General features: G+C 48.3%; 5 protein-coding genes across 5 annotated transcripts; 2 read left to right on the top strand and 3 right to left on the bottom strand.

Annotated features, from left to right (window-relative positions):
• Positions 1 to 1,753: 1,753 nt before the first annotated feature.
• On the bottom strand, positions 1,754 to 7,442 carry swr1 (putative SNF2 family helicase/ATPase (Swr1)). Its single transcript, XM_032080373.1, has one exon. The coding sequence runs from the start codon at positions 7,098 to 7,100 to the stop codon at positions 2,112 to 2,114; it is 4,989 nt and encodes a 1,662-aa protein (XP_031936678.1). The 5' UTR covers positions 7,101 to 7,442; the 3' UTR covers positions 1,754 to 2,111.
• Positions 7,443 to 7,596: 154 nt separating this feature from the next.
• Positions 7,597 to 13,361, top strand: BDV37DRAFT_275338 (C2 domain protein; the record flags this gene model as incomplete). Its single annotated transcript, XM_032085381.1, has 11 exons — positions 7,597 to 7,719; positions 7,803 to 8,099; positions 8,165 to 8,190; positions 8,240 to 8,290; positions 8,629 to 8,683; positions 8,714 to 8,899; positions 9,017 to 10,968; positions 11,017 to 11,202; positions 11,252 to 11,720; positions 11,818 to 12,402; positions 12,471 to 13,361. 11 exons carry the CDS (start codon positions 7,597 to 7,599, stop codon positions 13,359 to 13,361), a joined length of 4,821 nt encoding a protein of 1,606 aa, XP_031936679.1.
• Positions 13,362 to 13,653: 292 nt separating this feature from the next.
• Positions 13,654 to 14,406, bottom strand: BDV37DRAFT_275339 (Endoribonuclease L-PSP/chorismate mutase-like protein; the record flags this gene model as incomplete). The annotated part of the gene is made up of 3 exons (XM_032085382.1): positions 13,654 to 13,800; positions 13,933 to 14,099; positions 14,364 to 14,406. 3 exons carry the CDS (start codon positions 14,404 to 14,406, stop codon positions 13,654 to 13,656), a joined length of 357 nt encoding a protein of 118 aa, XP_031936680.1.
• Positions 14,407 to 15,233: 827 nt separating this feature from the next.
• On the top strand, positions 15,234 to 15,973 carry BDV37DRAFT_275340 (uncharacterized protein; the record flags this gene model as incomplete). Its single annotated transcript, XM_032085383.1, has 2 exons — positions 15,234 to 15,236; positions 15,266 to 15,973. The coding sequence occupies 2 exons, from the start codon at positions 15,234 to 15,236 to the stop codon at positions 15,971 to 15,973; spliced, it is 711 nt and encodes a 236-aa protein (XP_031936681.1).
• Positions 15,974 to 16,130: 157 nt separating this feature from the next.
• BDV37DRAFT_232560 (uncharacterized protein) lies at positions 16,131 to 18,234 on the bottom strand. Its single transcript, XM_032080375.1, has 2 exons — positions 17,841 to 18,234; positions 16,131 to 17,632 (listed from the first exon to the last, which is right to left on the bottom strand). Exons 1-2 carry the CDS (start codon positions 17,988 to 17,990, stop codon positions 16,289 to 16,291), a joined length of 1,494 nt encoding a protein of 497 aa, XP_031936682.1. The 5' UTR covers positions 17,991 to 18,234; the 3' UTR covers positions 16,131 to 16,288.
• Between the last annotated feature and the right edge of the window lie 27 nt (positions 18,235 to 18,261).

Consider the following 18,261-nt stretch of genomic DNA (forward strand, 5'->3'; position numbering starts at 1 on the left):
TTTTTTTTTTCCTTGAAAAAAGAAATGTAGAAAATGATTTGCCTTAGGTGACCGGCATCGGTAGCCGGCACCGAGGATCATACCTGTGTGATTTGCGACCGTTTCCAAGGAACCTCAACCCCTTGCCTTTCGGAGACCATACTCAATAGGTCAAGTAGCACCGAGGCCCTTAAGTTTGAAGGCAAGGTACGGGAATATCTTCAACTTTCAAGAGGATAACCATTCACTGGCACCCACGTGGGTGGTTGAATTTCGGGTTATAGAAATCTAATAATGTCAACTTTCTTTTATGAGGTTACCATGCGTGTACTACTAGAAGGTACTTCCGAACTTTCCACTGGCTGGGGATAATTTCTTTTTCTGGGTTGTGCCGAATAAATTCCGCAGCAATGGCATGGACTCCGAAATAGCATAACCTTCGACCGTTTCAAACCAGATGGTAATGGTCTCACTGACCGTTAGTTCATACTCCGTAGGCTCTCCCCTCCTTTTCATTTGGTCTATCGTACTACTATACTAGGTATGCAGTTCGGCCGAAGGATTCACATCCGCAGATCATGGCAGACTTCAAGTCCCAACCAGACCAGATACGTAGCCAGCGCTATAGGGTTCAATCGCCAGTTCCAGTTGGTTCAGGGCTAACGGTCTTCACGTGCCAGCTAAATCCACTACCGTAAGCAGCACTTAAAAGGAGAAAACAGACACCGACCAGGACCATCATTACCCGAATAAGCGTCATGGACTTATCGAAGCTCAAGCTCGAGTGAAAAGAAGTCTCCGGATCTGTACACTTCTCCGAAACGGCCGAACTTCATCCCTTAGGACAGAAAAAGGGCCGCTGTTCCCCTTATCTCTCTTACTCCCGGATCTACAAGCCTGGTCCGGGTGTTCCTCGCCCTCCGTGGAGGTGATCGGTGCTCCTCTCTACCTCCATGTTACTCGCTAGCCCTTCAGAGTCTGATGGCTGATCAGTGGGGCGTTGTGAAACATGAATTGGAGACAACCGTTAGCGCTTCTCCTTGGAATCGACTCCAACTTGAATCCGTGGTTCAACCAGATTTAGACTCCAGCCTACCAATGCCCGTATTCAGCTGATTTTCTGTCGTCTCGGCAATTCTGCCTGCGAGGAATTCCGTCAGCCACATATGGACCAGGCTATCTATCCAATTCGCTTTGCCTGTTATGAACCTCATCTGGATTGAATTAGATTGGAATACATTCTCAAACCTGGGCCATGTCTGGAGAGACAATTTTTGCCCAGCCAGAGTCTCATCTTCCTTTCACCCAGTAGCGCTACATCCGAATCATTCCGAACATGAAGGTGGCCTGTCTCTTCAAGTGGATATGTTTCAGAACGATGTTGCGCATAAACCTTCGCTTCACATGAGCGATTAATCAAGACCTAGCGGTATTATGATTGACAACCCATAGCATCACCCACGGCACATATCCCACCATGTCTAAAGCACTCTGGTGGTGGTAACTAGTAGTAGCTGCCTTAAAATCCAGAGAGTGAGCTACTACCTCATTCTAGACTGTGTTAGAGAAGACCCCTTTTCGGCTAGTCCTTCACACTCTACCATTGCATGGAACGATGGAAATGCAATCCTCCTTTACTGAAACAAGTGCACCCCTCTACAGGCTTTTATGTGGTGACCCTGCATCATCATCGCAATTCATGATCATGTACTAATACAAACTTACACCTGGTATCCCAGCATCTAGCTAGTGGCATCTCAACCAATCATACCCTAGGCAAAACATAAAGTGAAAAGCAAGTGAAGAGTAGCAAAACGCGCATAGATGTCACATTATATCCACTACCCACCTGTTCATTGAATCCAAATATAGAAGAGAGAAAGGAAACATTTACAGATCAACAACCATAATGACAATGTTAATCTTTTCTCTTCCACGATGGACGCCTTCCAAACTCCAGCCAGTAATCCTTCTTTTGCCTCTCGGTCATCCATCGAGTCTGAGAAGGAGCTAGAACTGAGTCAGATACACAAGATTTAGCAATCAATTGCAAGTACAATTACATTGGACGCTTCGGTCCTTATACTCCTCATAGGAAACACTATCGTGATCATAATGAACTCTTTGTCATCTTAGCGACGTCTTTTGCGAAGTCGATGTTCCTTGCCCTTCTTAGACTTCTTCTTACTCTTATCCGGGGGCAGAACGAGCGGTTCATCCTTCAAGTTCCATTCCATAAAGCGTAAGAGGTAGTCATCGATGTGAGCGGTTTGTGGCTCAGCATCTACAGATTCGTCCGCACGAGGCCCAGGGGTTCCAAGTTCATCGCTGGCGGCTAGTGGGGTTCCAACCTGGGTCTGGGCAGGTGTTTGAGCGGGTGTACCGAGAGAGGCACTCCGGTCTTCAAAGTCACCGTCGTCTGCATGCTCCAACTCCTTTTGGGCATTCTTTGCTGCGTCAATGTCTTCCTTGTCTTCTGCCTGTTCGAATACGCGAGAACTGCTAGATACTCGGTTCTCGAGGACACGGTCCATTGCCGCGCTGGCCTCATCCTGGCCCTCCAGCATCTCCTCATTACCAATCACCTCGCGAACATCCAGCTTGGCAAAGTAATCTGTGGTAAACTCGCCCTCTTGGATGACGACGTCGTCTAGCATCCTCTTCTGGTTCGCCTTACGGAGGATATTAGATTCAATGGTATATTCGGAGACGAACCGGTAGATGTGAACATCGCGCGTTTGCCCAATACGGTGACACCGATCCTGGCACTGTTTATCCATTGCCGGGTTCCAGTCCAGATCGTAGAAAATCACAGTGTCTGCACCCGTCAGGTTGATACCTAATCCGCCAGATCGACTGGACAGAATGAAGGCGAGAATGCGACTGTCATTGTTGAACCTGTCTGTAAGAATCTGGCGTTGCTCGACTTTAGTGGTACCGTCTAATCGGAGGTATCGATGCCCATGGATGTTGAGGAACTGCTCTAAAATATCGAGCATCTTAGTCATTTGCGTAAAAATTAGCGCCCGATGGCCTCCAGCCTTAAGATCCCGAAGTAATTTGTCGAGCCTTTGTAGTTTACCGCAGTCGTACTGCAGCAGTCTCTTGTCTGGGAACGCGATAGAAAGCCGCATTTGAGCTTCGTGAAACGGATCGTAGGGTGGAAATATCTCCCTTTTGGTTAAATGCCGGGTCTTGATCGGAGTTAGAGCGGCCTCGGCAATTCCAGCGGCGACCACAGCAGGGGTGACACAAGCAAATCGCTGAACATAGCCATCCATTACGTGCGAGCGTTCTTTGATAGACAAAATCAACGAGGCAAGAACAGATGACCGACTGGACAACCAGTCTGCCAGTGACCGCTTCCGCAACGGGCCATTGGACGTCGGCCGCTGTTTGCTGTCTGCCGTGAGGAATTCAATGAGAGTACTTCCATACACAGGACGACGACCGTGCCGCTTCGACTCGAAATACAGGCATCGTTCTAACTCCGCCATCCTCCTCTTCCTACACTCATTCTCTAAAACATCCAGTGTAGACTGTATGGTTGAGCCGTTGAAGTTCATGTCCCAGTTAGTCCGGTGGTACTGTTGTTCGCGAAGCACATTAAAAGGACCGTAAGCCATGAGTCTCGTACTATCATCAGCCAGTCTCCGGGATATATCTTCCCTCGAGATAGGGACCAAGTTAAGAAAATCCAAATCAAGTCTGTCGAGAGGGTGTTCAAAGAGAAGTCGCCGGCGAATGAGAAGTTCTTTGATCTCAAATTCGGTAGCTACAGAACGTGACATCGCAAAGGATGTCGATATCGGCCGAGTTTCAAACAGATCCGGATGGTTGCAGACTTTCCGTAGCTGCATTAAACAATTAATGATAGATAGATAGTTCCCGGAAGCGAGAGTCTCCTTAGTCTGTGCTCTGGACATGAAACCATCATAGAGAAACCGTTGCCGCTTCGAGAGCCTGCAATAAATGACATGTTCATATTTTGCCGGCATCTGCTTCTCGACATCGGCTTTAAGACGGCGCAATATATAAGGCCTCAAAACAGTGTGAAGTTTGGTGACGACTTGCTTTGCTTCATCGTCCATCGTCTCTCGGCCGTGTTCGAGTATTTGCTCGACCGGGCGTCGAAACCACTCCGAAAAATTCCTGAGATCTGCGAACCCCTCAATGCCCGTCTCATCGCCATCAGACGGCATCAAGAAAAACAGGAGCGACCAAAGTTCTGTCAGGTTATTTTGAAGCGGCGTACCGGTAAGTAAAAGTCGTGCCCGTGTTCTGAACGTTAGCAGTGCCTGCCACCTCTGCGAGCGAAAATTCTTGATGTTATGCGCTTCATCGAGAATCATATAATGCCAATTTCTTCTTTTGAGAACCTGCTGATCTTGCAGCACTAACTGATACGAAGTGATTAGAACATTCCAGCTCGTGTCATCCATCCAGCCCCTACGTTTCTGTCGCCGCTCCTCTTGGTTACCGTAGTAAGTCATGATTTTGAAACCCGGACACCACTTCTTGAACTCCATTTCCCAGTTAAGGATCACGCTTGTAGGAACAACAACAAGGTGTGGCCCCCATACTTCGTGCTCCACAGCCAGATGTGCGAGCAAAGCGATAGTCTGAATAGTCTTGCCAAGACCCATTTCATCAGCTAGGATACCATTAATATGGTTGGTATATAAACCAGCAAGCCAGTCCAGCCCAAAATGTTGGTATTCTCGCAAGGTTCCTCGGAGTAGATGCGGAATGGACGTCTTCAGCCCTGGAGCGGGTGATTCGCTGGGCTGCGCAGGTTTCTCTCCTGGTGCATCGTAAGATGACACAGATTCTGGGTCGGAAGGCTTCGTAGCAAGTGTCCCCGGAGATGCTTCACTAGAAGGCTCTCCACTTTGATAAGTTTCGCGCTGGTCTCGCTCCATGTCGCCGAGGGGCTCTGTGGGAGTATTTTCGTTCCGGATATTTGGGGTACCTGAATTATCAAGAATAGATACATCCGACATTTCAGCATCTGTACCCTTGATGTCAGTGAGAACGTTGTCGACCATAGTAGTGTCTTTGGCAGCATCAAGGGGTGTTGAGTCTAGCTGTGCTGGTCCATTAGGCACCAGGGAAACTTCATCTGGGTCTTCCAGGTCCTCTTCCTCGGATGCGATCTTCGCATTGGCGCCATCGCCTACAACTTCATCATCAGAATTCTCATCATCAGCCTGAGGATCGTTGGCATTGAAAGGGGAGTCATTCGCAGAAAAGAATCCCAGCAACCCTGGGCCATCATCACTCTCCTCATTGGAGTCGGAGCCATTTGAATCCTCGTCATCTTCGCTTTCTCCCATATCATCATCCATATCTGTAGACGCTTCGTCGCTATCATCCATGAGCACTGGGTCGACATCTTCGAGCTGAACTTTCTGGGGTGACAACTCTGCTAAAGGCACGTTCGCATCCCCCACATTGTCTACGAGATGACCAACCTGTGAAGTATCGGTATTTCTCGACGAAGCCGTGTCATCGGAAGCGTGAGACTCGTGGTCCGAATCATCATTGAGTGAAGAAAGGTTCGCATACTTTGACCGAAGCTCCTCTGCCGTTAGACCCTCATCGTCATCAATAACATTTTCATCTTCGCTTCCAGATTCCGTAGATGACATATTGCTTTCATTATCTGAGCCATCCTCAGAGGAATCGTCCGTTTCACCTCCTTCCTCATCGCTAGATTCTAGTGCATCACTTCCCGTTTCTCCAAGGATTTCCATTCGCCTTTTCTCGAAGAGCATAGTGGACTGCTTTATTGCACGGTCCAAGGCTTGCTGGTCTTCTGCTTTTCGTTCCTCCTCCCAGCGTGCCAGGCGCATCCTATCTACGTCTGCGCGAGCGAGGTCAAACATCTTCTGAAGGTCCTTGGCTAACTGTTTGCGCTTCCCACGCATCTCCTCTTGCTGTTCCCGAAGTATGTCCTCTGGGTCCTTGTTGCGTTTCCTCCACGCATCAGCACACCATTGAGCGAAAAGCTTTGCCGTATGGCGATGGCGTCTATGTTCTTGGTCAAGAAGTTTCTTGAAATACAACGCGTGCGCCACAAGATGGTCCTGGTGCGTATATTGAGGGAGCGGTTCGTCTTGCTGCTCCGGTAAATAAGCAGAGCATACTTCTGGGCTAAGAAGACCGCCAGGCTCAATTGCTGTAGATATTCGACACCTCCGCCTTGCCTCCTCGAGCGCCTCCGATGGCGTGATAACTGCGTCATCTCGTACCCTTCCTTCCTCACTCTCGAGCCATTGTTTGAACGAGCCATACTTCCGAGGATTCAAAACGTGCGAAGGGTGCTGGATGCTGATAGATGGCCTTCTAACTTTGATTCGCAGCCTAGGGATTCGCGGCCCCCCATCTCCATCGTCATGTTCAATATCTTTGGCCCTTTTTCCAAAGTCACTCGTTTCACTTGTCGCCTGAGCCGGAGAAGCATTAAGAGTTACGCTGGAAGTTCGAAGGAAGGCTGTTGATGTACCAGAGCTTCGTGACCTCGTCCGTGCATTGGTTTCCTTAGAGACCGGAGACTGTGAGATACGTTGCTGGCTTCCAGCTATCCCTCTCGTTGACAGGCCTTTAGGAGATCCGTTGACTGCTGTTATGCCGCTAGCAGGCTTTCCATTCGTGTCTAAGCGCGATGGAGTCATCAACACTGACGGCGACGACGCAAATGTCTTTCCACCACCTAAAGCATTTTTACCTACTGATTGCTTCCGCGCTGCTCGTGTATGTCTTTTGTCTGAAGGGGGTTGCAACTCGAGGGGTAGCACATTGACTCTCGAAGACTTGCGTCTTCCATCCTGAATGAAGGATGTTGGTCCATCAACGCCAGCTTTTTTCCATGGAGGCGATGCCGGCCTTGAGCTCGAGCGACGAAAAGTGGCCGATCCTGTAAGTCTCCGCTTCTTTGATGGCGGTCCTTCCGTAGTATCGGTTGTGACCTCATCTTCTTTGACCTCTGCAATGATCGAGTCGCGATTCGTAGGATCAACGAATGTTTGGGATGCAGAGAGTTCGGTAGGGGCAGGTCCTATTTCGGGGGTCACGCGTTCATCTTGATGTGAAATGCCATTCGGGCTGCCGTTTTGCATGTCTTGTAACCACTGAGACAGGGGCCCTCTTCACAGCTGACCCCGGTTTTCCCAACGAGGACACGGTTGAAATAGGGAAGATTGGCATCAACGTGTAGCTATAGGTGAGTTGGAATGCCACAGCAAATTTGGCATAGTTATCGGCACTGTAGCGCGAGTACGGAGAGATAAACAACTCGGTAAATGAGAATGGGTGAAGAAGTGGTTTTTTTCATATTGTGACGAAGAGTACAGAGCGACGTGTATGTAAGCGCGCCCGCGGATCCAAGCACTGAATCTATGCCTGAGGCATAAAATACCGGCCCTTGCCGCAAACCTCCAGTTAATCCGAACCCCGTCATCGTCGCTTTCACTTCATCTTTTGGTCTAGTGAGCCTTTCACCCCTCCCTTTGCCAACCATCAACCTCCAATTCTTTGCAGCAGAAGGGTTAGTATGACTTTTTGAATGATCGAGATTCCTCTATTCAAATCCTTCATACTAATGGCAACGAATAGATGCTGTCTCAGCGGTTTTTGACCCGGCGCCTGCCCCAGGTGGCCGTTCGTTATAACAACCCCCGCGCCTTTTTCTCTCAAAGCAGGATTCTTGCGGCTGCAGAGCTTGATGATCCTTTGCAGGTATAGCATCCCTACGATAGTCGTGTTTTATTCGGTACCAATTGACCCTGTTTGGTTTCAACACACAGAATGGTAATTACCAGAACCCTCCTCGCGTTAAGCGTGCCTTCAGAGACCCTCATGGCGACTGGTGGGACAAGCAAGAGAGACGGAATTTTGGAGAGCCAGTCCACGAGGAAAACGAAATTCTCGGGGTTTTCAGTCCTGAACAGTATACTCACGTTACGTCCCGTAAGGGCTTCTTCCACCTGGGCGTGTTCGTTGCAACCTTCCTTGGATTCTGTGGTATCGTGAGCTTCTACTATCCAGACAAGCCTAGCGTTCCCAGAACATATCCGGAAGGCTTGGAGAAGGAACTTGGAGGACCCAATGCTGTTAGCGTAAGTCCCTAATATATCCCTGGCATACATTTTGCCTGGACGTTAAACTTACATATTCATATTAGGCCCGTAAATCCGGCGAGGACTCTTGGTGATTGATTGATGTTTGCTTTCTTCCCCTGTTGTGTAAATAAGTACAGTACAATTCTCTTTTCGGCGTCAATCGAAGGTCTGATTGTCGACAATTTCAGGTGTGAGGGCTGCTCTTCACCGCTTGGCCTGTTAGCCTCCTGGCGCTCTTCAGCGTCTCAGCTTCTATTCCATACCCGGGCTTTTAGGCTGACGTAGGGTGTACATACCCAATATCTAGCCAACCTGCCTCAACAAATGACGGGAATCGGGGGGAAGTGAAGATGATAGTCGAGGGGACACCAAATAATCATTATATTGTACCATGTACCCTCTCTGTTCAAGGTTTCAGATGCTTTAAATGGGATTAAACGGAAACTATAGAATAAACCCATCGCGTCGACACCAATAGCAATAGCGATCAGAAAATGCACACAACTTAAGTGTAAATTGGACTTAGAGATTCTCACAGCAAGGAATGTTATGCAGCTGACATGAGCGGCAACCTGCATAGCGTGAGTTGGAACTTTTTGCTTTATACTTAGTCTGCCCTACAGAGCACTACGTCAATTACTTGGGGCAGCTTTTTGTTTCAGGTGCAGAAGCGCCTCCCGCCAGCAACAACACAACACCCCTTTCTTCCTTTCTACCCACCGGCATTTCCTACCAAGTCGCCCTCGTATCTGTCCCACCTCATTAATTCTGTGGCCTTGAAGAGCCCAGCGAATATAGTGTGATTTATTTCAGTTCAGCTGGCGCTGGCTGGTGGTACGATCTCTCTGTTTTATCCATGGTCCCGCTTTCCGTTCCCTTGCACCCTCTCCCCGAACGCTGTAACATTCGGATAGAGAAACTCCTCCATGTCGACAGCATCTGATCAATCCCGAGGCATCAACCGAAGGATTAATAGTATTCAAAATGATTCTCGCCACACGCGCACCCTTTCTGGGTCCCGCCGACGCCCTGTGAACCCTGCGACGGCCTACACATTTGCTCTCAGAGTCGCTTACCTCTCATACCTCCTTCAACCTCGTTCGCGCCGTGTACAAAATGTGCCCGCTCCTCACCAGCGGCCGAAGCGCTCGTCGACCTCCTTCCACGACCTGATGAGCGATTTTTCTCTTGTTAGGGATTCGAAGAGCACGCGGTTTCCTCACGGCTTCATAGCTGAACTTGAGAAGAGGTTAACGGGTGTCTTAACCAAGAAAGAGAAAAGAAAGGAATATCAGGACCCCTTGGTTGTCAGAACGTTCGCCGCATTCCTCAATACCCTTAAAGAGCAGTCATTTAAGAAGCGCATGGAGAAGGATCGGCGTGCCGAAGATCTTGTCCTTATTTTCTACTCAAATGCAACCAAGGAATTGAGTAAAGGCAAAGATCCAGATGATGACCACTGGAAATTTATGGTGGACAGGCATGTCGCACTCTTTGTCCGCCTGATTTCACATATTTTGAAAGATAATGACTGGGCGAAAGAACGGCCGGAGCTGGCGAACCGATTATCGGTCTTGGAGAATAAACTCCTTTCCCAGGATCAGGACCTTGTGCAGTCTAATGGTCCGTCGACAGTGGAAGTTATAGTGCCTCTAAGCTATGATGTGAAAGATATGCCTCTAGTGCAACATGTTGCAAGGGTTTTCGATATAAGCACCGCTCAAGTGCAGTCCGACATTGACAAACACCGGGAGGTCTGGACTGCACAGGCGGCTCTCAAAGACCTCAAAGCCTACCAGACCCATCTCAGTTTGAATACTCGAAAAACTATGTCCAAAGAAGACTTCGAGAATGAAGAGGCATACGAAAACTGGAGGAAAAGTGAAGGCCCTGACCTATCCCAAATGATGCTTGCTATCGTGCAAGTGAACCCTGAGCTAGCAAAAAGCACTCCAGGGGGTGCGCTTCCACAGTTCAATGCAAATGTCGGAGACAACAATGATGCAGCCCCTGGCGATTTGTCAAAAACGAGTTCTGACAGGCCGATTTCATATGTAATCGATCAACCAGTGGATATCTGTTCGCTATCAATAGGCGATGACAACAGTGAGCCCGATGAATCTGACACATACACATACATACCACCAGACCCCCGATCGATGTATGGGTATATTTTGGCTCGAACTTTGAGCCATGACCTGAAAGATCGCGAAATTGAAGGCACACAATTTGCGTCTGAACTCCCGTCTATGAAGCTCCTCTCGAAGCAGTCAGCCGAGTTCTTGAACGAAGTTTGCCTTCGTTGGCGAATCCCCTTCTTTTCTAGGCTAGTGCTGTTCCTGGAAGTTGTCCGATCGAAATTTGTAGACAACGAGATCGACCTCGACACCCTTGATTCAGCATTTACCTATATCAAGGAGACACCATCATCGGAGAAAAAGCGCAGCAGCTTTGTGGCTACCGTTCTCTTTGACCGACACAAGTGGACTGTACACGATTTGCTCTCGATGCAGCAGTTACTCTCCTCTCTCCATGAAGCACTTCTGCGGGAACTATACGACGTCATGATGGACTGTTACGAAGGGAGACCTCGACCTATTGGTCCGGTAATGTATGTTCTAGAAAATCATATTCAGCTTGATCCCAGCTACACAGAGGATCTGGAGGATATCAACCGTTTTCGTTGTTACGTTCAGGATGGTCTCGCCCAGAAAGCAACAGAAAAATATCAGGACCTACTCGGGCAGTATGTCCCAATGGATCAGGAGACCTGGCAATTCGACCATATCATTCAGCTTTGTGAGGCCATAACAAAACTTGCTCAAAAGATTAGAAAGCGCTACCGAAATAACCCGGAGATCATGGGGTAAGATGCAGTTATTTCAAATAGTAGTCTTCTACTCACAGAATACAGGGTCAACCCATACAAGATCTTGCTTTCCAACGTGTTGCCGATATTCGCAGAAGACGCTCATGAAATGGTGGCCCGAATCGTCGAACAGGGCAAGTTGAGAGGGGAGGAAATCCCAATAGAGGATGGTTTTGATTTATATAAGCAACTCACGACTATACGTCAACTCTTCATCGAGGCACTCCCTAGGTAGGACCATCGCTGCTAATGCAAAGTGTCGATACTAATGTGAAACCAGCGCTCCTTTCCCATTCCGTGTTGAGGATTTGCTGGAAGAATTTGTCTGGCGGTGGATCCGCATGACAGAGGAGAAGATTACAGAGTGGGTTGAGCAGGCTGTCAGACAAGATGCCTTTGCCGTCCGATCTGATGACTCAATGGAGATGACCCCAGAGGAGCATCGGCACAGCGTTTCTGTTATAGACATATTCCGCTCATTCAATCAAGTGGTAGAGCAAATGATTCAACTCGGGTGGGACGATGACTTCCAGTACGCGAAATTCATGACTGCATTGTCCAAATCGATTTCAAATGGCCTTGCAAAGTACTGCGAGTCGTTGGAGCAGATGTTCGCGCGAGAAATGGACAGGCTTTCGCCAGATCAAGAGGCAGCTTTGAATCAAACAGCCCAGGAAAAGCTGATGCAAATCGCCAAAGAAGCGTGGGCGAGCAAAGAGAAGATTGAGCCATTCCAATTCTTCCCTGAGGTATGTCAGCTCCTGTTTTATCCCTCTTCACTCCGCACTCTCAGTCTGTCTTTTTATTGCCTGGTAAGGTTGTTTTGCATGGTTGACGATTTCATAGTCACTGGTCAAACTGAACAATGTTGAATATGCCCTTACCCAGCTTGACAAGCTAGAGCGTGAAATAAACGTTGATGGCTGTGCAGATGTTATCGCCAAGCATGCCCCTCCACAGATGCAGAAGATGCGCAGATCAACAACCTATGTCTTCACAATTAAGGTCGTAGAAGCTGAAGATTTGAAAGCTTGTGATATGAATGGGGGCAGTGACCCATATGTGGTGCTGACAGACGAATATCAGAAGCGCATTGCTAAAACTCGTATCATCTACAACAACCTCAATCCACGATGGGATGATTCTGTTGATATAACAACACAGGGTCCTTTAAACATCATTGCAACAATATGGGACTGGGACGCAGTGGGCGACCACGATTATGTCGGCCGCACTTCTATAAAACTGGACCCTTTACATTTCAGTGATTTCTTGCCGAAGGAATATTGGCTTGATTTGGACACACAGGGCCGATTGCTACTCCGTGTCAGCATGGAGGGAGAACGGGACGACATACAATTTTATTTTGGTAAAGCCTTCCGCACCTTGAAACGTACGGAGCGGGATATGACCCGCAAAATCACGGAAAAGGTAAGTCCAAACACACTCCAGGGCTCTGGGCTCTGAATAACAAGTATCGTCAATAACACAACCAATAGCTGTCTGCTTATATCAGCCATTGTTTATCGCGTCGAACCCTGAAATCCTTACTATCGCGTGGTCTCAGTATCTCCAGTGTTTCAAACTTTCTTAGCCGAAATAAGGCGCAAGCTACTGCCACAGGGCCATCAAACGCGGATGTGGAGAATGCACTAACTCCGCTTTTCGACTACTTTAATGATAACTTTGCGATTATGAACAAGACCTTGACATCTGAAGCTATGAAAATGGTTATGGCCCGATTATGGAAAGAGGTTCTCAGTACTATTGAGTGCTTGCTTGTACCTCCCTTGTCCGACAAGCCATCCCATCAGAAACCTCTCACCATGCAGGAGGTTGATATAGTCTCACGCTGGCTCGTGCTGCTCTTGAACTTTTTCCACGCTATCGATGAGGAAACCGGTGAAGCAAATGGGGTTTCGATTGATATCTTGAAGTCGCCCAAGTATCACGAGATCCAATCTCTTAACTTTTTCTACTTTGAACCCACCGACAACCTCATTCGCACATCTGAGAGGATGGCCTCGGCAACCATATCTCGGCAGCAGGCCAATAAAAACCGAGCGTCCGCGCCGGCCCATCTTGGTTCTGGAGGATCGGGCGGATTCCTCGGCGTTCCTGGTGCTCGGCGAGCCAAGAGCATCATGCTCTCGCGGAACCTGGGCACAATGAAGAAGATGAAGGAGGAGAAATGGCGCGAGGCTCAAGCCGAACCAAATGATGACATGATCTTGCGAATTCTCCGAATGAGGCCAGAAGCTGCTGGCTACCTGCGTGATCGAAGTCGTCAGAAAGAGCGACTCGCAGCTGCCGCGGCTGCGGATGCCATTGTGAAACAAAGCCTGATGGCTGGTGGGGGAAGGATGACGGGAACTTTGGGGCGACGATGACTGCTATGAGACGTTTATTTGTTTTACACTGAGTCTGTTTTTACCTTTGGAAGTGTGTTCCAGCATCGCTTGGCCATTTTTTATGCGCGTGATGATTCCCACACCGTCTGTTTTAAGTTACGATGCGCTTATTGTCTTCAGGTAGTATTTACAGGGTTCCTACTTATAATGAATGAGACACTAATTACCAATGAATGGTCATCCGGGGTAGTAGTAGGCCGGGCCCCATTTAACACTAATCACATCTGATTGCATTTTGATTTGTATGCCATGTAGAAGAAAACGTTTTGATTTACTCCAGAGCGATGCACTCAATCTCTACAGGCACACCCTTAGGGAGCTGGGCGACAGCAACACAGCTACGAGCGGGCTTATGAGTGAAAAACTTCTCATAGGTGGCGTTCATCTCGGCGAAGTTCGCCATATCAGTAAGGAAAACCTGGTAGAGTATCTCGGTCAGCCACAGTCTCCTCGCGATTTGATGATAGAGATCAGAGAAGGGTAGGACGGTTGTTGACCAAAGGAGAAGAAGGGGAGGTAGGATAGTAAAGGCAAGGAAAGTTATACGCACGTTGACCTTGACGATCTTGTTGACGCTGGAACCAGCAGCTTCAACAATAGCCTTGATATTGTTGCAGCAAGCCTGGGTCAACTCTCCAATGTTTCCGGTGACAAGGTTTCCAGAAGCGTCAGCGGGGATCTGGCCGGAGACGAAGATCTGGCCATTGGCACGGACGGCTTGGGACTGTAGGATAATTGACATGTCAACAACTTTCGACGCCGTGGTTTGGGGTGGGGTGACCATGGGGAAGAGAAAGGAAATATGTATAGACGGTTTGCTGTTCGGTTGGAAGACTTACGTAGGGGCCAGCAGCTGCGACGAGTCAACTTGTTAGCTTAATCTTGTATGGTCTGTCCGGGCGATGGCAATTGAATAGTAACAGGTATCTTATACAAGGGCGGGATTGATCGAGGGCAGTTGGGATGGTAAAGATGACTCACGAGGACAAGCACCGGCGGCGGAGATGGGAGTCATGCCAGACATATTGACGATTTGAATGGGGAATTGAGGTCGGAGGGTACGAGGAAAAGAAGAGGTTAGTGATGAGGAGAGAAGCTGAGGGTGGGCAATTCGAGCGGAAAGAACACGAGAGCTGATCCGCAACATGTATGGAGGGGTTGAGTCCTATTTATTTGGATATAACAGAAGTATTCCGCGGGAAAGAGTGTCCTTGGGTGATTGATGGTCGGAGATGGGGTTCTTAATTTCGACCCCTCCCGACATAGGTGGGGCTTCTTGTCTTGTTCCCAGAGGGCGTTTCTTTTCCTTCTTGCAAGGTACCAGATACGTCCAGTAGATTCCCCGCGGGCGAATTTCTATACTAGGCTTGTATCAATGGGGTTTCGTTTGTTGAACTATGTAAAGATATACGTAGGTATGGACATCCCTGCATATATTTAGAGAGTATATATATATATATATACGTATACATATTATGCGATAGTATTCTGTTATCGTGATCAAAGGAGTTTAACCCTTCGAATTATGTTTGTTTTCTTTTATTTTTATTTATTTATTTATTTACATATTCCCCCCCCACCCATTCTCGAATGAAATCATCTGTCCCAAGGACGGTTTATGATAAAATTGCCCAGAAAGAGGCGGGCCCGCAAAGAGGAATTAATTCCATATAGAAAGCATATAAGTCTTGACGTCGACAAAATCTTGGCAATGATCGACAACGCGATCGAGCCAAACTTCCCCCATGATTTAACTGTACATAAACGAACAGGGATCGTCAAATTTCATGCTAACACAGCACATGGCCCACCCAGGCCAAAGGAATAAACCTCGAAACAAAAACGGCAGACATGGTCGACAGAGTACAAGCCCATCTCATAAGCCTCGATTTTCACCTATCCATACCTCCATTAAAGCCATCTTTGTGACCTCCTTCATATCGCTGCTGGCCTTGATTTCGAACCAAACCCTCTATGGCGACCATATTTACTCCCCCAGGTACTCTTCCTCCAACAAGGTCATCAGCGCAGGAATTGCGGGCCATACTTGCTCTTTGCCCACAGCGCGCTATGATATCAGTACCGGTAGGGCCGCATGCTCCCCTTCATCAGGAGGTATATGGATGGCCGAGCTTAGCGGCCTTGAACTGCAATGCCTGAATATTGACCGCTTCAACTCATCCGAGAGATCCTGGGATCGCGATGAAGAGAACCATTTCTGCGAGCAACTTCGACCATTCGGGGGTTCCTGGTATCCTTCACATCTTTCAGATGGGTTATGGATCGATGGAAGATGTAGTAAGCTACACAAGCTAGAACCAACATTGTCGGTTTTCCGTCGCATTGGTTACCCCGAGGGAGGAGGCGTATGGGTTTTGGGTATCCACAGCGAACTCTCATCCAATGAGACAGCAGTGCGAAATGCCCTGACAATGGAAGAACGGTGCATTGTTCTAGAGAGACTGGGGGCCATCTTCTGTAAAGATATCAAGTGTTGCTCGGCTTTAACTGATCTTTCCAAAGAACCACACGAGCTGGTAGAAGAGAGGATGAGACCGAGAAACCTGGAGACAGCAAAGCATGTATCTTAGCTTTACCCCTAGATTTGAGTAGCCCATACATAGTATACTGGGATTGACTTGTTATTTCCGTGAAAAGCACCGTGTACCACTGGAAATTGACGTTCATATGTCGAGCTGGCCAAGGAGGTATCGGATTTCCAGCGAGGATTATATACAAGGTAAAGGCATTCCACTGGTATATACACTCAGGATATGTAGGCACATAAGGCCGATGAGGTGGCAGATATGTCCTGATAGTCATGGCGTCGTCATCACATTCATCACAGCAAGGACATGAAACATAGGTGAACGTCAGCAACAGTTACAAGGCACGATCCATGGATATCACTGTTTATTGATATGAGATCCCAATTGCTGCAAGAAAGAAGAAGTTTGCTCTGGGGAAAAGCCAAAGAATACAGGACCGTTGAATACGATACTGGCCGGCGAGCTGGTTGGGGGAGGATGAGCGTGTGTATGTTCTCCAAAATCCTGCTCCGCAGTGTCAATGGTTCCGTTCTTCTTCCCATAATCGCGAATGGTCTCTGTCTCCGGTGCTGTATTGACGGCTGGAGCTGCGCCATGGCCGAAAGGACAACGACCAGATTTGGGTACCGTAGAGTCACGGGGCGGAATGGCAGAGACTCCGATAGCCTCTTCCTCCGAGGGCTTCTTCAAGTTCTCAGGAATTGCCGCGGCCGGTGGAGGAGAAAGTGGAGGCGATGCTGAAGGAGGCAAGGGCATCGGGACAGGAATTCCCCAAGGCCTGCTTGGAGATTCACCAACGCGGACCTCGCGTAGCGGACGGTCAAAGCGGCCCTCCCTCCCATTGTCGTTCTCTGTCTCGCCCTCTTTAATAGAGGGCTGCATCTCCGGATTTATGCCAACCTCTTCTGCCCACTTTTCCACTCGTTCGGCAGAGGAACTGGAGGTTGGCGCGCCGCTATTACCACGGTTCGGAAGGAACGCTTGATGTTTGACGGATAACCCTCGAATCATATTAATGAGACTACCATACTTTGCATCTAGATGCCGCATGCTATGGGAATCCTTCTGATAACGCTGGACACAAATTGCATGACTTCGGGGTATTTCGTGTTTGTGCCTTTCAACATAGTCGGCAATTTCTTCCGGGCTATGCTGGTCTAGGTATCTAATAGGGCACCGAGCAACAGGACATTGGGTGGTCGATGTCCTCACCGAAGGAGTCTGACTAGAACGCCTATCATTTCGTTCAGCCTTTATTGGGTCTAAACTTTCGTGTCCACACGTGTCATCATTCTGGATGTTGAAAGGATTCTCAATCACATTAGCCACCCCATTATCATTAGACGTCATATTCTTAGACTTTGCGAATGGGCAGTGCAGATTTCCCTGAGTGCCTTTGGTGGTGAAGTCTTTTTCTAAAGAGCCAGGAGCTCCGGCCCTAGTGGCAACAAGACATGGATTGGGCTCGGGGTCACTCTGTGAATTCAGGACAGATTTGTAACACACCACCCCGTCCGCTATTGGTTTGAGAGTCTGGTCGCCTACATTGCAAGACTCTGCTAGTGCTCTTACTACATCGGGAGGACTAAAAGACGCAGATTTTTGGTTCCCGAATTCGGAGGAGTGACCGCGAATCCTTTCTGAGACGATCTTGGCATGAGTGTCAAGACCGCCGGGAAGTCGACCTGCGAGCTTCATATACTAGTGTGGCCGTTAGCACAAGGATACGCTTCAAGAACACGACCAAGGTAGAGAACATTGTTGTTGATATGCCTCATCAGATAATACATGACATGTCCGTCACCGCCGCAAATGCGACTCCTGATCTAGAGCTAATCGATTTTTCTCATCATTTGAGGCAGAGGGGTAGAAGGGCTTGTGTGGAGTTGACAAGGGGAAGAGTGCCTACCTCATCATAAGCATATTCCAGCTTCTGTTGCAAGATATTCTCCTTGCAGATAAATTGCTGAGTGGTTAGCAAAAGAGCTTCGAAAGCTTTCGCCAGGGTCTGAAGTTGTGGATCCTGCTGCAGAGAGGCAGCGACAGGTGCAGGAGACATAGTGCTTTGAGCAAGGGCGATTACAAGACAATACACATCACATCTGATAGTTAAAGCTTAAGTAGCACTTCTGCACTGAGCAGAAGTGCAGCTTGAAAGTCATGAGGTAAGATGGCGGGAGAAAAAGAAAAGCGGAAGATCACTGCCTGGAGACATACGAAGAATCGTTAAGCGAGGTGGACCGTGCAGTAAGCACGTGACATATGATTACAAACAGTAACTATAAATACATTCAGCACAGTGTAAATATTCTTCTTTATTAAATATTTAA

This window comes from Aspergillus pseudonomiae (assembly GCF_009193645.1).
Source record: "Aspergillus pseudonomiae strain CBS 119388 unplaced genomic scaffold BDV37scaffold_98, whole genome shotgun sequence".
Classification (NCBI taxonomy): Eukaryota; Fungi; Ascomycota; class Eurotiomycetes; order Eurotiales; family Aspergillaceae; genus Aspergillus; species Aspergillus pseudonomiae.

Bases quoted from the DNA above. Each gene is read 5' to 3' on its own strand.
- swr1 (XM_032080373.1), bottom strand. From the start codon at position 7,100: ATGCAAAACGGCAGCCCGAATGGCATTTCACATCAAGATGAACGCGTG.
- BDV37DRAFT_232560 (XM_032080375.1), bottom strand. From the start codon at position 17,990: ATGTCTCCTGCACCTGTCGCTGCCTCTCTGCAGCAGGATCCACAACTT. The intron at 17,633-17,840 runs GTAGGCACTCTT...CGGCCACACTAG, and splicing joins TGGAATATGCTTATGATGAG to TATATGAAGCTCGCAGGTCG.